At 41.8% G+C, this 24,176-nt stretch overlaps 1 protein-coding gene across 1 annotated transcript; it reads right to left on the bottom strand.

The window, feature by feature from the left end:
* Positions 1-1,964: 1,964 nt before the first annotated feature.
* Positions 1,965-23,951, bottom strand: dennd4a (DENN domain containing 4A). The gene is made up of 30 exons (XM_022754337.1): positions 23,844-23,951; positions 18,860-19,191; positions 18,403-18,649; positions 18,229-18,298; positions 17,916-18,085; positions 16,809-17,047; positions 16,626-16,692; positions 16,433-16,491; positions 16,185-16,329; positions 15,731-15,906; positions 15,262-15,362; positions 13,842-14,060; positions 13,259-13,404; positions 11,022-11,155; positions 10,532-10,664; positions 10,020-10,226; positions 9,768-9,896; positions 9,513-9,657; positions 8,140-8,262; positions 7,233-7,343; positions 6,568-6,642; positions 5,618-6,444; positions 5,278-5,494; positions 4,583-4,674; positions 4,288-4,463; positions 3,578-3,980; positions 3,132-3,249; positions 2,678-2,840; positions 2,522-2,586; positions 1,965-2,135 (listed from the first exon to the last, which is right to left on the bottom strand). Exons 2-30 carry the CDS (start codon positions 19,168-19,170, stop codon positions 1,999-2,001), a joined length of 5,205 nt encoding a protein of 1,734 aa, XP_022610058.1. The 5' UTR covers positions 19,171-19,191; positions 23,844-23,951; the 3' UTR covers positions 1,965-1,998.
* Between the last annotated feature and the right edge of the window lie 225 nt (positions 23,952-24,176).

Below are 24,176 nucleotides of genomic sequence, written 5' to 3'. Positions count from 1 at the left end.
CATCTGCGTAATGGAATTAGAAATCTAGAATATGTGCACATTTTGGAAAATGTAGGTTTCGAAATGTGATTTTTGTATAAAATGTAAGTATACACTTGCACCAACAACTGTTTTATAACATTCATTATAGAGAACCTGAGCTTGCTTGAACTCACTGTACTTTCATACACATGAGTTTTTATAAAAAAGGTCAGGCCTATTATTCATTTTGGACAAAAAAATGAACTTTACATCCATAGAATAAACGTGGTTATTCATAATGAAAAGCAAACTATAGATCCAGCCAGGGAAAAAATTTGATTTCTTTTTTTAATGTAAAAATCATACAAATTAGTATCTGTGTTACAAATGATAAATAATACTTAATAAACATTGTTTTAATCGACAAATAGTGTAAACAACATGTAGACATCAAATGATGTTTTGGTCATCACTGTGTTTTTTTGTTTTGTTTTTTTACCGTTTACAACTTACAAGGTGGTTAAAATGCAAATGTACATGCTGTGAGCACACAGCTGTATCTAATCCAGCATCTTATCATTATAAGTAACTGTGAGGTTCAGTAATAAGCTGTGCAGCTGCATCACACTACAAATAGAAATCTAGGCAGGTTTTTGTCAGTTAAAAGTGAAAGACAATATTAACACAGTGAACAATCACACATTTTTGGACGTGATTTCGAATTAGGGCAGGTCAGAGCTGTTGTTCAAATTTAACACCTTTGACACTTACACATCTTTGAATATGCTCAGTGCAAACAATCCTGCATTGCCATCTGTTCAAAATCCCTTAAAACAGTCAGTTTTATTATAAGTGGTTAAAATGACCTTAAACAGTGCAGTGTTGTCCAAATGTCTAAACCTGACATCTACACCATACAGTGAAGACCAAAAGGAAATATACAAAATACTAGAATCAAATATTCTGTACAATTTTATAGATCTGTTTCTGTGTCAATACATTAATTTGTTTATCAAAAATTGTGTTGATTAAACCAACAGAAATTTATTTTTCAGTTTTTATCTGTCACCTGTTAGTTTGATTGTACTGTTTTTAAGGAAATTTATCCTTGGTGGTCCCTTATAACACAGAAATTATTCAGTCCTCACTTTAAAAAAGGTATTGCTTAAAAACTGTAAATAAAACATATAAGTGTTACTCCCTCTTTGGGTTCTTTTGGTACATTGTACAAAAAAGGATACATGAATAAACATTGTGCATATACATTAATTGAGTTCTCCCTTTTTGATTCAGAAGCAATAATATGTTTTATACTTTTTTGATGTTATCATCTAGTTTAGTGTATTCAGGCATATGAGCATGGCAATGCCAGGTTTACAGGGTGCAGAAGATGAGGAACAATTTCTTTTGTGAACTGCATGTAATGGAAATATTAGACAGTACAGTAAATCCTGCAGCTGCCAAATAGAAAAGTCACTTGAGCGTAGGCTGCTGGGCCACAGCGTTATGCTAATGAAAATGAAAAGCCAGAGCTCATCTTGTCTAAGTGCTTTGTAAAAACATGAACGTCTAAGAGCAAGTACTTATTATACACACACTCAACAACAGTCTTAACAAGGTCACCAGGACCACTGAGGAATTTAGACAACGTGATCATACACTTACTTTTACATATTTACTCACAGCTTCAACAGAAACAAAGTCATAAAATAGACTGTATATTACCTGTACAAACATTTTACTATAGTTATACTGAAAATACAGTGGAACTTTCTAAATATTTACAAAGACAAGGCTTGTCACTCCATGCCTCTCCCTGCCTCTCTGCTCTAACAGTATACATGAAACTCATGGCAGTTGCTTCACATTATTAAGTGTCATTTTCCAATTGTGCTTTAAAGAGCTCTGTGCTTCAGTCAGGTGAGCAGGTCCTGAGGCTGAAGAGCAGTCCAAATAAAAAAAAAAAAAAAGAAGAAAACAGCAGCAGTGACCACAGTTTGAGGGAAAAACATAATGGGACAGAAGGAGAGAAGTAGTTTACAAACTGGGCTCCCTAAAAGTCCTCCTGCACTCCATGACCCCTGCTCCAGGGGGCCGGTCACAGTTGTGTGTCAGTTTAACCAGGTTGGGTGTGAGGCGATCATATGCCAACTTGTACTCCCGGTCAAAAGCATCTGCAATGAGATAATATTTAAATAAAAATGTTATTCACGTAGATATTCACTATCTGAGTTTAGTGTGTTAGCATGCTAACATCGTTCTAATTAGCACTAAACACAAAGTACAGATGCGGCTGATGAAATAGCATTTATTTTGAAGGATTTTTGCCTCACATCAAAGTACTGGAAAAATTGACATTTTGACCTGCTGGTGGCGCTAAAGAAAAAGCCAAGGGATCACCAAAGTCATTAGGATTCATTCTATGTGGACTATTGATATCTGTACCAAATTTCATGGAAATCCATCCAATAGTTGTTGAGATGTTTCAACTGTCCAACCAACGGACTGACATTACCAACCCATGCCACTAGCATGAATGAAAATAGGCTTTTGAACTCACTTATATTAATGTTGTTCTTCCCCAAGGCAACGAGAGCAAGGAACAATAAATCTCTGTAAAGGCTCCTTTTTGGAAGAAAAAAGAGAAACGCAATTAGACTTTCCATTCACATCATGTTCTCTACATGACTATACACTGACATCTTTATTTCCTCACCTCTGCCTCTTAAAACCCAGCTCCGGCCCCAGCAGCTGGATGATCTGGCTCATGGGTTGATAAACATCACTCTTTTTAATGCTCCTCACAAAACCCTGCAGTAGCTCCACAGTGAAGAGCTGGCCTTCTTCACACAGCCCCGAGCGAACCAGGGAATTGGCACCTGCAAAGAAGGAGAGATAAAAGTCACCCTGATCAAAGGTTCATTCATCTCCATCACTCAGAATCCAGTCTGAGAGTGCAGCGCTGATATAGGAGGCATGACTAATAGGAGTTCTGAACTGAATAATGCATGACTTTCTAGTTACTTCATATGCATTATTTAATTTGTATGTAAATATCTGACCTTAATCATTCTTGCCAGCGTTACCATGATTTTCTGAAAGTAATTTCACCTTTTGAAACATAATATACTTGACATCATTCTGTCAAAGTAAATGCTGAAATAACTTACAGTGTGTGTTCCACAGGACATAGCAGGGCTGAACTTTGTCCTGGTGCAACTTCAGGTTGTCCCACATAATCCTCACCAGCACCTGCTTACTGTCCTCGGATGAAACGCTTTGAGGAGTCTAAAGGGAGTAAAATGAAGATTAATCCTTTATTCTGTATCTTACAGGCCCTTTGAGCAGGATGTTAGTGGATGTTATGTCTTTAAAAATACGTGGTTTTCATTTGTTTGCAAAAAATGACGCACTCCCAGTCAAAATATGTGCTGCTTTCATACATTGCTGTTTGGACGGTGTCTTTTCTGAAACTACCACTAGGAGTCACCAAAGTCCCAAATGTTCACATCCTCCACATAAGAACTTTAAAACAAAGCTGATTAAATGGTGACTTTATATTAAATGGGTCAATCTACACACAGCTATATGTGGGTGAGCTTGTTGACATATTTACCTCGTCTCCTTGGCTACAGTGCTGGGAGGCCAGGATTAGAGCTGGCAGGTTGCTTGGCAGCTCCAGCCTTCGGAAGTACCACACGAGGTTCCAGAAGACTATGGGGTGTTGGTCAACAACACTCGGAGAGGAGATGGCCTGGTCGCCCTCGTTCACCAGCAGGCTCTCCAGCTCCTTCCACAGAACCAGGGGGCTCAGGTAGGGCACCGTCACCGGAGCAGAGGCGGAGGCTGGGGCTGAGGCTGAGGCTGGCACAGCTGTCCCAGCACTCCCACTGCTCTCCTGCTTCTGCGGGGGAGCTGCAGGTGACTGAGCTGCACAGTCTGACGCAGACATTTTGGCCTCGGGATTGAGAGACGCAGACGTGTCCTCCTCAGTAACAGGATTACTTTGCTTAGAAGACCTGGGGGGAGACACACCATGGATCTGTTTAAAGAGGCCACTGGGATAAAAGATGTTGTGTCTGTCTGAGTGTGTGTGTGTGTGTGTGTGTGTGTGTGCGTGTGCGTCAGTGCTTTTTGAAAAAAGTGCCAGACAGCTAGCAAGGCAGTCTAAAAATAGACAATCTAGTGTAAGAGATCAAAGACATTAAACCTCATATTATTACTGAATTCGTCCTGAAATGATGCAGGTACCTGATTAATTATTCAAAGCGTGTGTGTACCTGAATATAAAATGTGTAAATACTTGTTTACACAGGGAGTATTTACCTGCTCTGTGGTCTCAGATCTTTGATTTCCACATTCAAGAAAGGAAGGAAGGCTGTGCCACAGAAGGGACAAGTGCTATTGAGGTTTGAGTCATTTGCTGTCCAGCCAGCCATGATCTCCTCATCATACACCAGACAGTCACACGTCTTGCACAACGAGCAACTGGACATAAGTACCTGCAACAAAAACCATCGGGATGTGGCGGAAATCAGATGCAGTAACACTCAGTCATGACAGTGCGAGTCTATCTAAAGAGAAGTGTCCGAAAAGGGGTTTTGATGCGTGAGGAACTTACCTCTATGGTGTAATTGGGAGTGGGTTGGAAGCGGCTGGTGTCGGGGGAGGAATCTGGAGTGTGAGGAGTTTTAGAGGGAAGCGCCAAACCACCTGGATACAATGGAAGATTACGCAATAAGACACAGAAGGCAAAGCCAAGATTGAGCACAACTATCAAAGCTATACATATCTGAATTAAATAAAGCAAATGTGCAAGAATGAAACGAAGTAGCACCCTGTTCTTCAAAGAGCGCACTCAGAGGACGTTTCAAGTTTAGCAAATCCGTGTCTCTGGGAGTGTGCACGTGAGTGTGCATGCACGTGTATATGTTTAGCATAGGGCCTTTGGCTGAGTGCAGAAAAGCCTACACACTGAATCAGCCCTCCTGCCTGCTGGCCTAGTTTCCCACAGAAAAACACCCGACTCTCTCCATTACTGAGCCCTACTCTTGCTCTAAATTTAGATAGTCAAGAAGTGTTTTGCTGGGGATCAATACAATGCTGCAGTTGAAGCAGTAATTTAATGAGCATGGCTGTAAGCGATGGCCTTTTTTTAAAGCTGGAGATGTTTTGATAAAGACTGCAAACTACTTTAAATACATGTGGATTGTGTCGTTTGTCTAGCTCAAACATTTCGAGATTCGAAAATGAAAAACATAAAGTAGCAGCTTTATTCCAACAATATTGATTATGCAGATGGATTGAAGGACAAACCAGAGAAGGAGTTGTGTCTGAACACTCTGTTGGGTGTGCTGGGGCTGCCCAGGTTAGTATGGCCCACAACAGGGCTCCTCCTGAGTCGGGACATGCTGCCATGCTGGGGTGAGGTAAAGCCGTCTGGGTCCAGACAGGAGTCATTATCAAGAAGCGAGGAGCAGTCTGCCTCTCCTGAGGTCAGTGAGGATACACTAATCCTGTCACAGTTTGCATCCTGCAGGAGAGAAAAAAGGAAAATAATACCGTCACCATTACAGTAGTTCATCGAGGACACAATTTGATACCATGAGCAATTGTGTTGGAAATATTTGTTTGTGAAAAATGTTGCACTAATGACCTGTGTTAATGAAGTCTGGGACGACAGACGAGAGTAAAGGCGGCTGGCCTTCTCAGCCACACCCTTCCCTGCTGAAATGACGCTGCTCTTAAAGATGTCCAGAGTCGGTGTGAGGAGAGAGTCCATGGAGAACGATGAGGTGGACGGAGTAGGAGATGAGGGTGACACTAATGAGGAAGGCCTCTCCCTGTCACCCAGAGGAAGAGAGGGTGATGGCCTCAGCCTCTCTTTGGGTTTGACAGGCAGTGGGAGGTGTGTGTTGGAGCGCAGTAGAGTGGAGGGTCTTGGTGAGGTGTGAGGAGATGGAGGGGATCGAAACAAGGGGCTCGAGGGGTTTTGCAGGTCCATACTGGGCGTGCGGCTGCTCAGAGGGCTGTTGCCGTTATTCATGTACATCTCGATCTCCTCGGCGAGGTTGCGGCCGGTGGTAGGTGTGCTGCAGTTGTCCTGGTCACACTCTACCGCCTTGGTTGCCATCAGTGACAGGGGGTCAAATCCCATCTCTATACCTGTCCTCCTCACAGTTCCACCACTGAAGCTGACACTCCTCTCTATGGGGAAGTCTTGCCTCTCCACTGCATCACTGCAGCTCACACTCCTCTCCACCAGAGGTTTCTGTTTATCAGTTTCTGTCTCCTCTTCCTCTACTCCATGCAGTCTCTCAGCCGCTACGTGATGCTGCTTCGCTGCGCCCGGATGAGGCACGGTGAGCCTCAGGCTCCCCTGTCCACCAGACAAGTCTAGAGATTTTGGCCTCTCTGTCTTTGGCAGAACTCCACACAGAATGGCATCACTACATGGACTGGAAACCAGCCTGTCAACGTTACCTGTGATAACAAAAAAAAAAAAAAAAAAATGCGGCAAGGCATTCAGCTCTGACACAGTAAAACTGAAAATCTGTGGCACTCTTTTACACAATCATGGCAATCTTCTTTATGAATAAAACTCACCTGCACTGGCATCTGTTGATTTGTAGCTTTTAGCAGAAGGAGATATGCTGCTGATTGGAACTTCAGTCTCAGGTGCTGGAGATTTAAATGATACCAAATTGTCAAGGAGATAATACACAAAATCACAAATTTTGTTATTGCAAAGGATTCATTCGACTACACTTATGAATGTAAACTGCAGCTGTAGTGTTGGTGTTTATGCCAATATAAAGCTGCTGCAGTGTGGTGGAGATGGGAAAACTGGCAGCTGAGTGTTTCCTTAAGGGAGAGCTGTTTATCTTAAAATATGGTCGTCTTATATTCAATGCTAAAAAACAAAATTAGAGGCAATTAGGACTGATGAAATGCCTTATTTAGCGAGCAGCATTGATCATGAAGACTGGAACAGAGAGACACAGCATGTTGTTGTTTGCAACAAATCCTGTCACGCACACAATCACCTGCTTACGTAACACATACATCCATCAACAGAATCTGTTTCTCCAAAACATCTAAATATATCAGCAAATGGATGGGTAGGGAATACTTTACACCCACACTGCGATATGACACCCTAGCTTTTAAAGAGAGAGTGTTGATTTTGCTGAGAGTACGCAGTGATTCACTTCTGCTCAAATGGTCACTAAGTGTCAAAGATTAGTGATAGCAGTTCATGCATAACTCACTGGACTGGCTCTGTGCTTTGTCTTCCACCAGTGGTGTGCTGTCACTCTCTCTGCCGCACAGTCTCTCCTCCTCTTTGGACAGTGAATCGTAGCCTTGGTCTGACTGTCCACCTGCAAACAGATAAGAAGCTTTATTCCTCTGAAAATCAGAGTTATTTTTCATATTTTATTTCTGACTGTTTTCCTCTTTCAGAAAGCGCTGAGTGAATCAAAAGCTAGATATTAAGTCTCCATGGATCCATGGATAAGAGACAATTGATCTGAGAGTTTTGAGCATGGCGACATTCCCTACAGCTTGCAGCACACTCAGCAACAGTCCCAGAATAGAAAAGCAGGAGCAGCAGCAGAGGAAAAGAGTCTTTGAAAACTAGCATCATATTCACAAGGTCAAACTGCAGGAAAAAGCACAAAGATTTTATGGATGTGCATGTGCCTCCTGATGATTGCGTAGTTTACATTTTCCCCCATCACTTTTAAATGCCATCGGAATATATTTAACATATTTTTAGCATTTGTTATTTCTTACCATTTTAAAATATTTACTTGATGGAGTTATGTATTTATAACACGTATCACTTCTGGGACTTAATAGTTATGTGGTGACATGTTCTTGAGGCGTTTTAGTGCTACAGGTCACTTCCGTTTCTTACTGTGGGTGTCGGGTGCTTGATAAAAAGCAGAATGTGCAGAGTACATGTTGGGGCAATTTATTTAAGTCCAGTGACATTTAAGCAAAGGGAAGCAAAATTAAAGGTTATGAATCCTGGGGTTTGGACACATTTAAGGTGGTAAATCAAATCAATTCAATTTAACTGTAAGACGTTGTGACACCAAGAGAAGCGGTGACGAAATTAGGATGAGAGTGAAATAGCTGGAGGAAGGACAAAGCAAAGCCGCTGCCTCCTACCTGTACTAAATCCATCATCACTGGAGTCCATTTTAGTGAAGTCAGTGTCGATGGAGGTTCGCTCAGCAGAGTCATTAGCACTGTCCAAACTCCCATGACTGACTGTGTCAAGATCACTGCCGTCTGCAGGGAGATAACAGTTAAGAGAGAGGATGAGAGGTTAAAACAAATGTCAGGATACCAACAGGATTATAAGACTAGAGCCCAGCTGGACTAAGAGCACTTTATGTAATCATTGTCATCCACGGCAAAGAAGCAGGGATGCTCTAAATCCCACATGCAGTAGCTGTCATCATGATTGAACACTGCTGAACACAAAAGGACGCCAGGGCGCCAAAAGAAAATCAAGCTTCTACTTTTCTGGCTTATTTTTAGCTCAAAGGAGAGCAGAATGAGAGCTGAATGAATCACACTTAACTGCACATTTTCATTTCACAAACCACTAAATCCTGTTTCTTAACATGATCATATTTCCATTTCTGAAATTTTGTATAAAATCCTCTTTGTGAAGTGAATGAAATCAAACTACAACAACAACAACAACAACAACAACAACAACAACGACAACAGTGTTACTGTATATGGTGTAAAGCATGATGTTTTCATTAGAGCCCCTCATACAACATGTCATATTGGTAATGACAGTCTCTTTGGGCTGTTGTGGAAATTGACATCTAGAGCAACCTGTGTGCTGTGACTGCTGGGGAAGAAAACCTCTTCACTCTCTTTAATTAGTGTCATTAAAGAAAAGCGAGTTGGGAACAATATGTGCTGGAGGAGGCTGGAGTCAGGATAAACCTTGTTATGAGACCAGGAGAGATGCCTTGAAGAAACTGCTCCCATAGGATCGTACTCATTTACATGTCTATTCATTAAGAACAGACATAAAATCCTTCTCTATCGGGCTGTGATTTACTGAATGTGTGTGCAAGTGAAAAGGCTTTACCACTGAACTTAATGCAATGAGTCTCGGATATAAAGTAATGACTAGTGGTGTATGTTTTAGTATTTGTATGAAGGCAGTGTGGGAGTGCATAATATGCTGTATTAGTGGATGTGGATTATTAGTCAATTTTAAATTAATGATGTTTAAATTTAACTTTCTGTGCATTTCTTGAGTCATGACTGTCGGAAACAAATTTCACCCTTCTAATATTTACAAAAACTTTGACAGTCAGCATCTGTGCAGAAGAGACATCAATGATTCACTTTCTAGAGAGATGTTAGACCAGATGCTTGTGGAAATATTGAGATAAAATGAAAAGAATATGAGTATAGTTATTAGCTGAAACTACCATGGAAATTAGGGGTTATCAAATATCTGTAAAAATCGAATCTAACGCGTCCCTGAGTCAGGACTTTGGTAGTCTTACCTGAAAGCTGAGGATCTCTGTGAGAAGTCTGTTGTTTTCTCCCGGCTTGCTTGAACTGGAGCACACCTAGGACCACGTTCCTCAGCTTTCCCCACAGAAAGTAGCCTCCTCTGGTGGTGGAGGGCCAGGTGCTCTCCAGCACCGCCTGAAGCAGGAACATGGTCGTAGACTTTTAGATTTAAACTTAAACCAAAGTCAAATTAGCTTGTTCATTGCTTACTGTTTGCTGGTACAATTTATATCAAGAGAACACACCTTGTTGTAGTACCCATAGGTGATGGCATTGGGTTGAACTCCAGCCTTTTTCATCTCAAACAGCACCTTGACAGCCAGGACAGGCTGGCTGTACTGGCCACACAGCTGCAGCAACACACGGTAACACACCTTGGACAGAAAACATCAGGATTTTAAAGCTGAAGATTGTGCACTATAACTTCAAAAACTTCATTAATGTCATTAATACACATGTATATATCTGTGTGGTTGTCTTATAATTCAGTTTCCTACCTCATCTGGAGCCTGTAGCTTCTTGTCCTGCATCCTCCTCAGCACATCGTAAGCTGTACGCAGAGCTCGAACCTTAGAGTGGCACGTCCCGACGAATCCTGGCAGGCAGATGAACCACAAGCCATAGCAGTGGCGCAACAGACACTTGGACCACATCTGAGGCATAGATGAATAGGTTTTGGCCATCCTTTGAGCTGATTTGATCTCCTGAGATAAAAAAAAAAGATCACATACAGAGATGATTTATCTTCCTTTAGAAACTGGATTTGCATTTTGTTTTCACATTTATACCCTTATCCATCATTATGAAGAATGAATGCTGCAGTAAAATAAGCTGAACATGCAAAGAAAGAAAAAGGCTCGAATAAGGATAAAATCTGACGATACATTTAACACATATTAATGTTATCTATTATTATATGGTCTCACAATACAAAAAACAAGTTAAAGAGATTTTTTTTTTTTTTTTAAAAAGCAGTTTTCAAGAAAATCTAACTACATATATGGCCGACCTGTTTCGAGCGTCTAAAGATGGCGGTAGGGCTGGCTGGGCTGCTGTGGCGCGAGGCCATGCCTGCTGATGGAGGATTTTGTCCCTCCAGTGGCTCCAGAAGCTCAACATTCAGCACAGGGAATCCAGAGTAGCTGCAGAAATACATATACACACTCTCATATACCATGAGATAAACTGAAATAGGCATCAATCCCACATAAACAAAGGCAAGCAAAGTGACATGCACACCAGCTTGGCGCCGACACCCTGGAAGCTTGAGCAACAACACAAGGATCCAAAAGCGATGTGTTCCGGCTCAAAATAATCACAAAGCCCCACAGCAGTGACAAATTCTTTAACAAGAGAAGCAATTTACACTAAGTCTCTCCTTCGGGAGCCGTATTGTGTGCACCCAGTGTCGGTGAGAAGTGCTCTTAAAGTGAATAAGACATTGTAAAAGAAAGAAACAGTTTGCTTTGTCGTCAAGAGATTGATCTGCAGTGTGGTACCTATAGCACAGAGGATGCTCTTCTCCCTGCGGAAGTGGAGGCAGCTCTGGAGGGTTGATATAGACTGTGTGCTCACTGCGGTGGGATTCATCCAGTTCGATCAGTCTGGTGTCCTCCGGCCGCTCACTGTCCACCTTGCAAGGGAAACACACTTTCGTCATTGTCTTTCATCTTTCCTCTTAGCTTTGCTGTAAACACAAATCCATAGGCTAATGCTGTTTGGAGGCTCACAGGCATTCGATACCATATGAGCCCTCAGATCAGACCAGATATTAGGGTCAGTGAGGACAAACAGATGTCAGTAATGAGTCCATTTACACCAGAAATATGGCCCCTGTCCCCGGTCCATTTATCAAAAGCCTACTGCCAAGGCAGAGACTTGATCCTACGAATCTTCCAAGACTAAATTAATCCAGGCCACAGTGACCTGGACGAAATGCCATGTTGCTCCGTGGACATGAAACCATTACACTTTACTGCTTTGGCAGCAATGCTTGATACTAAGCTGTCAAATCTCCTTCAACTCAAAACTGACCGACGGATCTGCTCTATGAAGAGAAGAGTACAAAGCCGCGCTGCCTGTCTGAGAACAACAGCAGCAGCACAAAGGAGGATGACAAGGTAAAGCTTACATGTTTTTTTTTTGTTTTTTTTAGGAGAAAATCACCACTGAATAGTTTTCTGGGAGATCATAAAAAGCCTGCTATGCTGATGTGCAGTCACTTGGCTTATCTGAATCGATTAGCAGCTTATCTTAGGCATGAGCTTTACAAAAACGTTAATATTATGGCAGCGGCTGAATAGCTCCCCAGTGGTACTGCGTTTACAGCGTTTGTTCCACTCAGTCGAGTGGATGATTCAGTCAACTGACTGTCACTGACCCGTTTGCCCTCACTTCGATTCCACTCAGTGTTTCTCCGCTTGTTGCCCTTCCTCTTACACCCAAGTGGTCTTTCCCAATCACGCACTTGTTGTCAACCTCAGCAGCAATGACGCTGAATGAATCAATGCTTCCACTTCTCAATAATGACCGCAATGACCATTCATACAGGAGCTCAAAACGTTCATGCAGGATGTAAATGTGACTTCCTGATTGCACAAGTTTGCAAGCACAAAGGGCTTTCTGGAGGGGAGGTTGGTGTTTTGTCATTTTTGTGTGTTACAAAACATGTGGAGGCAGGATGTGTTAATGAAAGCTGTCAAGTCCCCGCAAGATTAGCCCTCTAACTGACAATGAGGCCCACATGACATAGGATTTCCACAACTAAACTCATAACATTTTGACAAATAAGGATTATCGCCTCCATCTTTATCTTCCTCTCTTGTATATTATGTTTCACAGAGGCTACTGAAGTCCGGACAGTGCACAGAGTCTCAGAAAATGGCAAGCACAAATAATTAATCTCTATATCTCAGCATCACCACAAAATCAGCTCTGCATAACCTCTCTGTGCTGTTCATTCTAATGGCACCTGGTTCAATAATGCAGACTGCTGACAGACGCAGATGGCTGATGCACACCCTCACATTTAAGACCTTACTACACTTTTAGCTTCACTGCCTCTTTACCTCACCTTGACTTATTCAGAATGAGTACACACATACACACACATACACACACACACACAGCTCTCTGCCCTGAACCATGAAAACACTTTGCGACTTGGATCACACCTGAAGCTACTATCACTGAAAGAGGCAAAATGTATTAAAACGTGCACCCAGGTTTAAACTACAGCACAAGCTCTAGCAGCTTACCTTGCCTCCAGTGGTGAATAGCTGCCAGGCAGGCGGGTCAGGATGAGAGAGAAAGAGAGAGAAGAAGACAATAAGCAGAAAATCAGAGAAAACGGCCGAGAACGAAGACAGAAAAACACTTAAAAGGATTGAAAAGAACAGGGGGGAAATAATAGATGAGAAAAGCTTAGTGCTGATGGTAATAAGAGGCTCGAGGGAGATGTTGGGGTGTTTGTTTATTTCTATTAGTTCCTGTTATTTGCTTATTAGCTCCTTCAAATTAAACAAAGACCTCAATCTTAATTGAGAGGAAAGCGTGTGATTAATCTTTCCTCTAAATGCCTCAGCCTTTTTTTTCCAAGAACTTCTGCAAATGGTTTGAGGCGAGACTAAATATTGTTACCGGAGCAATTGTTCTTACACAGCGCAATGATACAGTTTTTGTAATGAATTGTCTGTGACACATAAAATCCATAATAAAGATTAGCTGCAAGCCTCACCTTATCAACACATTCATCAAAGAAAGCCAGGCTAGCATCTTTATCGCTGACGAATGAGCACTCTTCTATGAAACGGCTGAACATTTGAGTCTTGGTCATGAGGGAGTAAAACCTCTGATGGGAGCGGTCTCTGCTCTTCAGGAAGCCTATGGAACAAAACATGTTACGAAATGAAACACATGATAGGTGTTGATTAATAGCAGCATCATGATTCTAAATCTGGACATGCACTTCTCAAACTGTTGCAGAGCGTTTATGGCGTCAAGATGCAGCATTTACAGAAAGTGAATACTGTGCTGTGAAACAAGTTCTTCCCTGCTGCATCAGAGCACACAGATGTGCAAGGACATTGAGCTATTAATCATGGCCGTTTCTCTGACTTGTCATCCAAGTCTAATTTCCACAGAGGCCTAAGCTAAATCACCAGAGTCATTACAGCAGTGATTTAGGCCAAACTTTGATGCAGCAGTGCTCAGACCTCAAACAGCACTGAATCACATGAAGGCAAGGCAACAATAGCTTTGTCAGTGTGTTTTGTGATTACATGCAGTAATACATATCATAGACTGAGGCTGAAGTGTACCTTGGATGTCGAAGAGAGAGCTGGCATCTGTGGTCTTCTCAGAGGGGGCTTGGGTGATGGGCAGCAGGTAGGAGCGGTATCCTCGTAGGATGGCCGCCATGAACCGCAGGAAGGCCTCCTGGATCTCCAGCTCCAGAGTGTGGAGGCTCTTCCCCCCGTTGAGCTCACTGTCAGTCACTGTGTGCTCCATCTGCACATCTTCACGGTTCAGCTGACCACCTGAGAGCCCACAACAGATGTTAACGTGGAATGTATATAGAGGACGTGAAATACACGCCAGCACAAGGTATTCTAACTTCTGAAGTAAAGTCAGGTATAACAGTAAACACTATCATTTTTGTGCAAGCACTCTTTCCACAATATGACATGTGGCAACCAGGAGAAAGGTAACCTGTTAATGAGACTAAGATACAACCATGCTAACTAAATGTGAATGTCAGCATGCTAACATGTTCACACTGACAGTGCTGATGTGCTGTTTAGCAGGCATACAATTTAGCATGTTCACTTAGTTTAATATGTTAGCATACAAACATCTGCTCATGAGCACAAAACATAAAGACCAACCGAGGCTGGTGGGAATGTCATCAGTTTTGCGAGTATTTGGTAATAAACCAATTAATTGGACTAATTGAAATTTTGATCTGATAATGGTGCCACAGGAGCGTTCATATTTTTGAGACATTTCTCTTAAAAAAACAAATGTCAACCTCGTGGTATTAGACTAAAAGTCAGGCGATCACCAAAGTCTTTAGGATTGATCTTATTGGGACTATGAATATCTGCACAAGATTTCATGGTAATCCATCCAGTTGTTGAGATATTTTACTCACTCTAAAACACTGCTGTAAACAACTATTGGTAACAATTTCTTATTTGTACAGTGGGTTTCATTATAACTAGATCAATTCAGACCAGCTGACACTGCATCATTCCAGTTCAGCTAAAATATAGTGTGATAGCAGAAAGCATCAAAGATAAATGTTAATTTGCTACAATGAAAGGGATTCATTTGGCATTGATGTTTAATTGTGACAGTGACAAGAAATCCATGTTAGAATAGGCAGATATTTCTGTTTTCTCTGCTACAGACCACATTAGCCCATAATACAATACAGCCATGTGCTGAAATTTGAGTAAAGGGGCAAAAGCGATTCTGGGAAACACGGTATTTGACAAATTGAAGTATAAGTAGATGAGGCAGGTTGAGTAGGAGTGTATACCATAAGACTAAATTACACTTCATCCACAATATCTCCTGGGATGCACAAAACATTATCGGTTGGTTTTATATAACAATGTAATCATCTAATGAGCTTTTCCTGTAAATTGACTCTACAGGCTGACTCAACAGACTTAAGTAGCCAGCCTAAATTATTCATGAAACTACACATATAATGACACAGCAGACTGGACTCACCCTCAGTGAGCTGTTGATAGAGCTTATTCAGGGTATTCAGAAGATATTTGCAGGCTCTCCTCGGCAAGATTTTCCACGTTAAAGCCTTCTTGTCGTCTTTTCTGAAAGCACACCATATGCTTTTCATTACACGGGAGGACAGTGAAGAAACATTGCAAAAAGCTACAAGGAGGGAGATAGATTTACTGACATCAGCACTTACAACTACAATTGCAAAATAGCTTTTGGATTGATGTGGTAGACCAGTGGGACCCAAATGTGCTTTCGTGTATAGTAAGAATATTTCACATTCCAGCTCTTATCGTTACATAAAAGAGGCTCTCACTGACTTATACAGATAACCCCTGGAAGAACTTTCATCATCAAACCAATAAAAAACCTAAATCATGGGAAGATGGTTTTCGGTTGGGTGTGTTAAAGTTGAAGGTGGCCATCTATCACGGAGGGATTGCGGTTAGAGGTTACTTACTGGGAGATAGTGTTGGTGTCCAGATCCACACAGCTGATGTCAGATGGGGGCACGTAAAGGTCAAAGTATCTGGAGTCCACACCCACAATGAAAGGACATGGTGCACTGAGCACATCGGCCAGGGCCAGCGGGCACAGAGGGATGTAGGGGCACGGCCAGTGGAAGGGAAAGATCATCTGAAAAGGGAAGAGACACATCCATCAGTACAATGCATCAATATAATTCATACATAAACTGCAGGGACAAAAGAAGAGATTTAAACTGGGAGATAGTCAGCAACTACTGCACCACTAATGCCATAAGCGAGGGTCTTTTTTGATGTGATTATGGGTGATTTATTGATGCCGCAGCCCTGCCTTTTACCTCATCAACTATTGTACCTCTAATCACATTAAAGACCGTCCTCTTAAGAGTTATTATTAGTGTAATGGAAAGAAAAGAACAAACCACTTACAGACACAAGGGCCTCCGTGACACTGGTGAGTACAGCTGGACGCAAGGAATGAACCAGGATCTTGTGCTCTGTAACAGCCAACACCAGAAGAGTGGCTGCGTTTTTCGGGCCCAGATTCAGCAGTAATGTGGAGAGGCTTCCACCACTAGCGCACAAAAAAACAAAACAAAAAACAAATCAGATCAAGAAAGCAACAAATATAGTATGTCTTCGTGTTATAATTTTATATTTTACTGACGTTCCCCCACCTGAGAGGCAGCGGAGAGGAGACAGGCTGGCTCAGCATCAGACTGTCATGTGGAGACAGCTATGGAAGATGCACAGAGGAGCGTTAGAGCAGCAGTGGGTGGAGGATTCAGCTTGTGATTACAGTGTGTTTACAGACTTTCATAACGAACCAAATAAAGCAAGCACTCATCAAATGTCACATATTAAGCAGACCTGCACTAGGATGCGTGGTCTCTGAGTGGAGGGGAATGGCACACTTTGCATGAAGTGAAAGATGTGCCTGAAAGTAAAGAGAAAATGAGTCAGTAAAGTCACCCAGTACTGTCTGTAAGACTAAGAATTAACCAGTTTCTGATAGACTTCAACAAAAAGACTAAATCTGTTAAACTTGCTAACTTTTCAATAGGCAGAGCATGTGGCCCAGAGATGGAGTATCGGTAGAGGAACGTTAGAAAGCTCCTGAAGGATTGGAAGAAGGGCCAGTGGGAGAGCAGACAGATGCTCTTGTTGCTGTAAACACTTCTGGTCCCGTCAGGTCCGAGATCAGAGCTTGGCAGGCCGAGCTGTGAGCGCTGACGCTCAGACAGATTCTCCTCTGAGTAAGGCTCATAGAACTGGATGGCTGCTCCGTACACCTGCACACAAAGGGATCACAATATAAAGGCTGATGATTCAATATATGCACAAGTACGCACACGTACACAAAAAAAGACATAAACATTACAAAGATTTAAACCACAGTAGTCAGAGGTCCTTTGAAAGAACTTATTCAGGTAAGGATGTTGTGGCTGCTCCACTAGAGAATTTTCATCATAATAAATCAGCTAAATCATCCTCAGTCCTTTGAAGTTGTTCCTCCCAAATAAATAAACAAATCATTCCAGGCATGAAGTGCCAGGAGACTAGCCTGCAGACTAGAGGTTGCAGGAAAGAAGGAGTGAGCACTGAGGCATTCAGCAGTTAAAACTTGTGCACCAGCCCAAGTGGCGCATGGGTTATCCATTATTCAAAAGATGAGCTGCAAAAAAATATTTTATGCTGCATTGCTTTCAAAGCCTAACAGCCTTTTAGTATTCCAAACACAGCCTTTAGACCGTTTTTGATTCCTTGATTAAGATTGTCTGGTATTCTTAGAAATACTCCTGCAGTTCATCAACATACTAATCCATAAGGGATACTAATGCGCAGAGAGAGACAGAGGGGGAAATAAAGATGGAGAGGCTGGCTGAAATTAAGCAATTAACAGAGCATTTGTGTATTAAAGGGCAGAGAAACTGATGCCAACTTTGGGAGAACTGCTTAATTAATGATAATGTAAATGAAATGATGAAAGAAATGAGACTCTGAAGAAAGTAGTGTTTCTTTTTCTTGGCAATATCAGCGTGCAGGTTTGTAGGTTCCTGTGTGTTTCGCATGACACAGAAAGGCAAGACAAGATAAGTCAAACACGGAGAAACGGACATGGTTATTGGTAACACTCGTGTCAGTAGGTGGTGGTGTTACCTTTTCTCCAGAGGCCCCTGTCAGCACAAATGTGGAAAAAACAGGCAGGGAGTGTTTGGTGTGCGCTGGCCAGCACTCGATCGTAGCCCCCATGGGCAGGCAGAACATAGGCACTGACTCAGGCAGTGGGAAGGACTCGTAGTCCTCTTCAGGGTACCTGCACAGCAGACCTAGACGCAAATACACACAACACAGTCAAATACGTCTTCAAAACTTCACTACATGCTGACATAGAGAAAAGAGGATGTGATAAAATACTGACATATCCAATATCAAATTTCATACGTAGTGCAAATTCTGCACACTAGTTTACCTGCTTTGTATGCAATTGTGTTTGCTTTAGCCAGAGATTTCTTGTAACAAAGGTAGACCGAAGATCCCCACTGGAATACGAGAAAAGACACAGACCACCACGGGTCAATGAAAACATGAATTATTTTTGCTAGCATGCTTGAGATTTAGCTGTGTTCTCAGAGGTGTATCCCACCATGCTGCTGTTGAGGTTCTTGTCCACCTTGCAGAAGGTGTGAGGGGGTGTCTCCCCCTTGCCTGGGATGATGATGCAGACATCAGTGACAGCCAGTGAAGTGTGGGGCTGGCTCTTCGGGGCACGGCGGTAGGTGATGTAGATGCGTTGGGAGGACGAGCTGCTGATGTTGGCAGGGCGACCTGAGGGCGTGGTCTGGACGATGTGACATCCAGGCTTCAGCTTCTCTTTCCACTCATACAGAACCCTGAAATACAAGGCTGTGTTAGACTGACTTTTTACTCAATTTTTATTCAATCAAAGACAATCTTGAGAAAGAATTCAACTTTGATAATATATTCATAGAAGAGATGTCAGACTAAAGGATGTGTTTAAGAGCAGATTACAGTGACCCAAGGCAGAGAAGTGATTAGTGGTGCTGGGTGGGTAAAGGGTCAGGCTGAGGATTACTGCTTACCCAAGATCTGTCAGTGGAGGCTTATCTCTGCCTCGCTTGAAACACAGGAAGATCTGCGGGCCCCTGAGGCTGGCTCCATTGAGCTCAGCAGAGAGGCCTGAGGGAGTGCTTTCCACACAGGTGAATCCCGGGGGTACCTCTTCACCCAGGGAGCGGATCACCACAGCTACGTCGGTGATGGGGGCGTTGGGTTTCACAGACTTGGGACCGGCGTCGTCAAAGTGGAGCTCCTCCTCCAGAGGCTTGGACAAGTCAGTGAGGCCGGCAACCACAAAGTAGTCGGCTACACGAGGCCCTTTATCCTCCATCATTTCCCATTCCCACACTGAGGGCTGGAAAGTACAGAGAGGGAGAGAGACGGAGGGCTTCCATTATACATGTTAAACATATTGCAATTACATATGATGTAGTGTAGCTTAAACACAGGAAGAAAGTGGGCCTTTGCAATCAGGAAGGGACCTGGCTGAGCAGCATCAGCGTTAAATTCACTCTCTGAGCACACTCTATTAATTGTCTTGCTGCTATAATTGTTAAATGAATCATGGGGATAGAGATACCGTGCAGCATGTAAAATAGAGACATTACCTACATTGCACATACATTCTATACTGAAAAATAACCAAATATAATGAGAGCATCTGGAAGCATTTAGCATGCATTCCTGTCTGCAACAACACCATATTTCTCCAAGAAATATGGGAGGGTTTAAGACCAATGACCTTGCTATATGCCCTGACTGATTATGTAAAATAAAACACATGCGTCTGTAGAAAAAGAAGAAGAAAAAAATGTGTGCAAAGGAAAAGTACCAGAACTGTAATTGAGCAGTGGGAAAAGAAGAGAGTGCGCACTGTAGTGCAGCAAAAAGCTTTTTTTGGAGCTTTTAGCGAGGTGATATTCAGACAGCGTATATTCTGCGCTGAACAATGTTGTGAAGAAAAAAGGAATAGAGGAAGCGTCTGTGAGTCAGCTTGTTATAGCTTTATCACAAAGCATGGAGCCCTGGAAGGCCTCTTAGCACTGGGCCAGCTTATTGTGCTTCAGCTGAAGAGCCTGTTTTATCTCTCTCAGCAGTTCTTCCACACTCACTAGCAAACTGATAAACAGCTGCCTATTATTTTCCCCACTGGGCTATGAGGGAGTTAGCATAAAGTTATCCCACTCCTCTGTGCTAGATGTGTCACTACCAGGAGCCATGGTACTACAAGAAGCCACGACCATATCTCACCCACTTTAAAGCCAGTGGACTTTAGCTTCCACTGGCTTTAAAGCGAATGGATCTGTGTGCTGTCCTCCTCTGTGGCCGTGTGATGGGACAGAAAGCTAAGCACTGCTTACAGGCTTAGGGCGTGAAACTGACCGCTAACATGAGAACAAGGGGGGAAAAAAACAAGATAATCTGTAGTAGCAAACATGCTGCAGAATTTCCATTTTCATGCTCACGCTCATGCTGGGATGAGAATGATTTAGCTGTTACTACTGATCTAACGACACCTGGATTTACTTATTTGGCTAATTACTGATCCTCTTAGAATCCATACGACCAAGCAAAACAATTTGCGAATAAAATTCAGTCTAATATCTTGTTTCAGAAGCCTGTTTGCTCTGTGCATCAGTGAGAGTGATACTTCAAAATCATGACTCATCATCACTCTTGGCCTTACAGTGTTTTCATCTGCATTAAAGAGTCTTTAAGTCCAATGTTCCCTGGTTAGCCAGTGGCTGTGTTGATGCAGGTTATTTGTACTCTGCAGCCCTGTGGGTAAACCCAGTGACTCAGCATTTATAGCAAAAAGTGGACAGTTTATTTCAGATTTCCTTCCAAAACTGGTTTTCATTAAATGACAAAAATATGTAAATACACCTTACAGTAGCACTTATGATTTATAGTATTTATGTTTCCCTTGCATCTTTTGTTCACTGTTGCTCTCAAAAAACAATTTAAAAAGTGGTATGAGCTGTAAAGTTGATTTCTGGAAAACAAAAAAGTCCAGAATTTGACACATTCTGTGTCTTTCAAAATATCCCATTATTTCACAACTGATGCATATTTAAAGTTGCTTAGTTGCTTAAATAGTCTCTTTTCCATGTTTCTCCACTGGTTGTACTTTCCTATCCCTCTGACAAATGGCACCAAAGTATTTTTTATTCAGCAGCCTTTAAATTTTCAACACTGATTTGTCTATAAAAGATCATCTTTTTTCCCATATTGGATGGATTAGACTATTAAACGCCTTCCAAACAAAAGATGTCTCATGCTGCTCAAGTCTCAAGTGTCATTTGAGGCAATATACTATTCAGATAATCTACTAGAGGGTTCACAAACTTTTCATTGTCACTGTGATCACATTCACAGACTGATCCAAATGGAGTCACAGCAAAACAGAGTTATTATGAAATAAAGAATCATATTTCTATTTTACTTAGGGAACTAACAACCAATGAAAGTCATGAAAGGCCTTAATTATTCTGTTCAGTAGATCCCCCTTCCTTTGAATGTGACACAGCACTCACACCAATCCGTAAAAACATCCCCGCTCTCAGTAGTTATTGCATGAGTGCTGCTAAATATACAGCTGATGGCATGGCAGATGTGTCATACAATACTTGGAAGGTTCAGGATTAAATATAGATGTAATCTCCAGTTCCAACTACCATGACATCCACTGCGTCTGTTCCTCCCCCTCAACAGGAAGCACAGGCCTAAAATCATATCTAATCCTCACCATAGCAACAACATTAAAATTGAAGATTCTATGTTTCTCACTGAGATGCTGAAATGACTAATGGGCTGTTTCATTACCACAGAGTCTCTGGGAGAGCCAGAGAATAAAATTATTCAGGTCTAAATATTAACAGATATACCCTGAATGTACAATGAACAGGTATAGTTTCTGTCTGTTTATCTGATTAAGTTTTTTTTCATGTTCGTGGCCTCCTTCTTGTATTGACCTGGAAGCTATTACACATTCATGTCACCTCTCAGTGAGCAGGCCTTGTCCACAGTTTTTCCCTTTTCTCCTAGCAGTGGTTTTTGTGTGTTTTCCATTAGTACTGCTGGGCAGGCTGCACTAGAGTCGAAAGGTCATTAGCCTTCTGCTGTCATGTGTGCAGTGCTTTGTTTGCTGTTTTTGTCTACATAATACTGCATCACTTTGATTGTTCTGTGTATCAGTCTAGAAAGACTCGTCCTCTAAACTTCTTTGAGACCTTTGAGACTTTAGTGACAAAAAAGCCCATAAATAAACCCGATTCGACCAGACTTGACGTTTTATTTTCCATATGGTTTTCAACAGTCTCACACCATCACACTAATCGCAGGCAACCCTGCGTTAGCTCAACACTGGAAGTGAGTGACTCACGGTCTCCCCAGAAACTGCAATCTTTTCATTCACCACAGTTTTCTTCATAAAAGCAGACAAATAAGGACACAGCGGATTTCCTCTTCTCACCAGAAAACAAGCCAACTTCCCCATTCACATCCACTATTGTTTTTATGAGTCACCTCCAACCGTCAGATTTGCAGTAATTCTCTAACCACTTGTGCCATAATGGTTCCATGTTTGGATTGATTGCTTTCACAAAAAGCCACAAAATTAGATTTTTCCCACACTGTCTCACATAACTCATCATTTTCTGTATTTGATAGTCCCAAAGCTTCATTTGACATATTCCAAGATGCCTTTTGTAGATAGTTTAAATGTAATATTCTTGACATCTTATGCATAATTTTAAACACTCCCTTGTATTTCAGCCTGGTATGTTATGCATGGGTACCTTGGGCCTTTGGCAAGAATATTTCATTAAATAATAAAGAAGAAAATGTTAAAAGCTTGAACAGTGGCAAATATTTCAAAGTTCTGACAGAACTGTGATTAAATCCAACATTGAAATTATAACAGGAGCTTTTGTCATTTGAAAAAACATAATTGATTATTTATCTTACATGTCTTCTTGATACAGTATTTCATGCAAGAAACATTTTATTTTCTACATTTCCCCCAAACAGCAGAATTTTGACATTAAACCATAAAAAAAAATCTTGACCCTCTCTTTACAATGCATGTGATATTGTGAAGTGAAATAAAGGCCTTTTCACTTTTGCTTTGAGCATCACAGTGGTCTTGTAATTATGGCCCAATAGACAGAGGCCGCGGCTGCTGGACAGTCAGACCCAGGCTATGCAGGGATTATAGAGGGATGTGTTAACAGCAGGGGGGCAGGGAGGATGGGCAGTCTGATCTGGGGAGGGAACCACCACAACATTTCACTCAGCATCTGTTCCCTCTTAGCCATGAAGACAACCCTCACCCCCATCAGCCATTTGCATTCCTTATGTTTGACAGGGGGAGACCCTGGCTGCTTGATGAGGAAACCACACACGCCCAAGATAAACAGAGCAGAAAGATTAAGAATAAAATACTCTAAGGTGGTAATGCAAATATATATATATATATATATATATATATATATAGGAACCCTCCATGATAAGCTTGCAACTACATTAGGAATACCATAAAGCAAACAAATGGTCATTTGAAAAACATAATTGATCACAGCGACCACAATAATACAGAGGGGTTTTCTCATATGCCCCGATCAGAAGAAGCCATCTTATGGAGCATCTACACGGGATGCAACGAAATAAGCCTCCATATGACTTCATGGTAGCCAATGAGCGCACTGTAAATATAGTGAATCACACACAGGCAGCGATGCTCACTATAAAGCATTAAGTTATTTTTGCAATGCATATAGCTATACAACAATAATATGACCTGTTTGCCGTTTGAATTATCCTAACCAAGCATCCAACATTAAAATAATAATAAAGGATTCAGTTTGTAACGATAACAGTCATCACCTCACGTACAATCACAGGTTCAAATTATTAAAAATGAAGGTTGGGAGACCCCTTCATTATAGAGACTGGGTGTGTGAGGTTGGTTTGTTTTTATCCTCAATAAAAGAAGAATCTACTCACATCTGACGAATCACGACGACTGCAAGATCAATGTGTCGAATACGAGGCGAAATAAAACCCAGATTTCTGTTGATAGCAAATGTTATCCCTCGGTGTTTGCTTCGTTTATTATTATTTTTTCCTGTGTTATCGTAAAAAAAAACCCCCAAAAAAACAATTCACAGTGGGATGGACGCATCGGAATAGCCTGTGTACACCCGAGCACCGCTTTATCCAGACCTGCGCGGTTCACGTGACTGATTACAAACCTCACCGACGTCACTGATGACACGACTGGCAGCTGTGACAGAGGAACAACGTCTGTAGCTGTGAAGAAACATCTGGTTCATACTG

The sequence above is a fragment of the Seriola dumerili genome, unplaced genomic scaffold (assembly GCF_002260705.1).
Source record: "Seriola dumerili isolate Sdu_G_001 unplaced genomic scaffold, Sdu_1.0 BDQW01000219.1, whole genome shotgun sequence".
Lineage (NCBI taxonomy): Eukaryota > Metazoa > Chordata > Actinopteri > Carangiformes > Carangidae > Seriola > Seriola dumerili.
This window is presented reverse-complemented; position numbering and strand designations above follow the sequence as displayed.

Coding starts and splice junctions, on each gene's coding strand:
- dennd4a (XM_022754337.1), bottom strand. CDS start 19,170: ATGATGGAGGATAAAGGGCCTCGTGTAGCCGACTACTTTGTGGTTGCC. Junction 2,841..3,131: donor TGTCCTGTGGAACACACACT/GTAAGTTATTTC, acceptor CCTTCTTTGCAG/GTGCCAATTCCCTGGTTCGC. Junction 2,136..2,521: donor GAAGAACAACATTAATATAA/GTGAGTTCAAAA, acceptor ATCTCATTGCAG/ATGCTTTTGACCGGGAGTAC.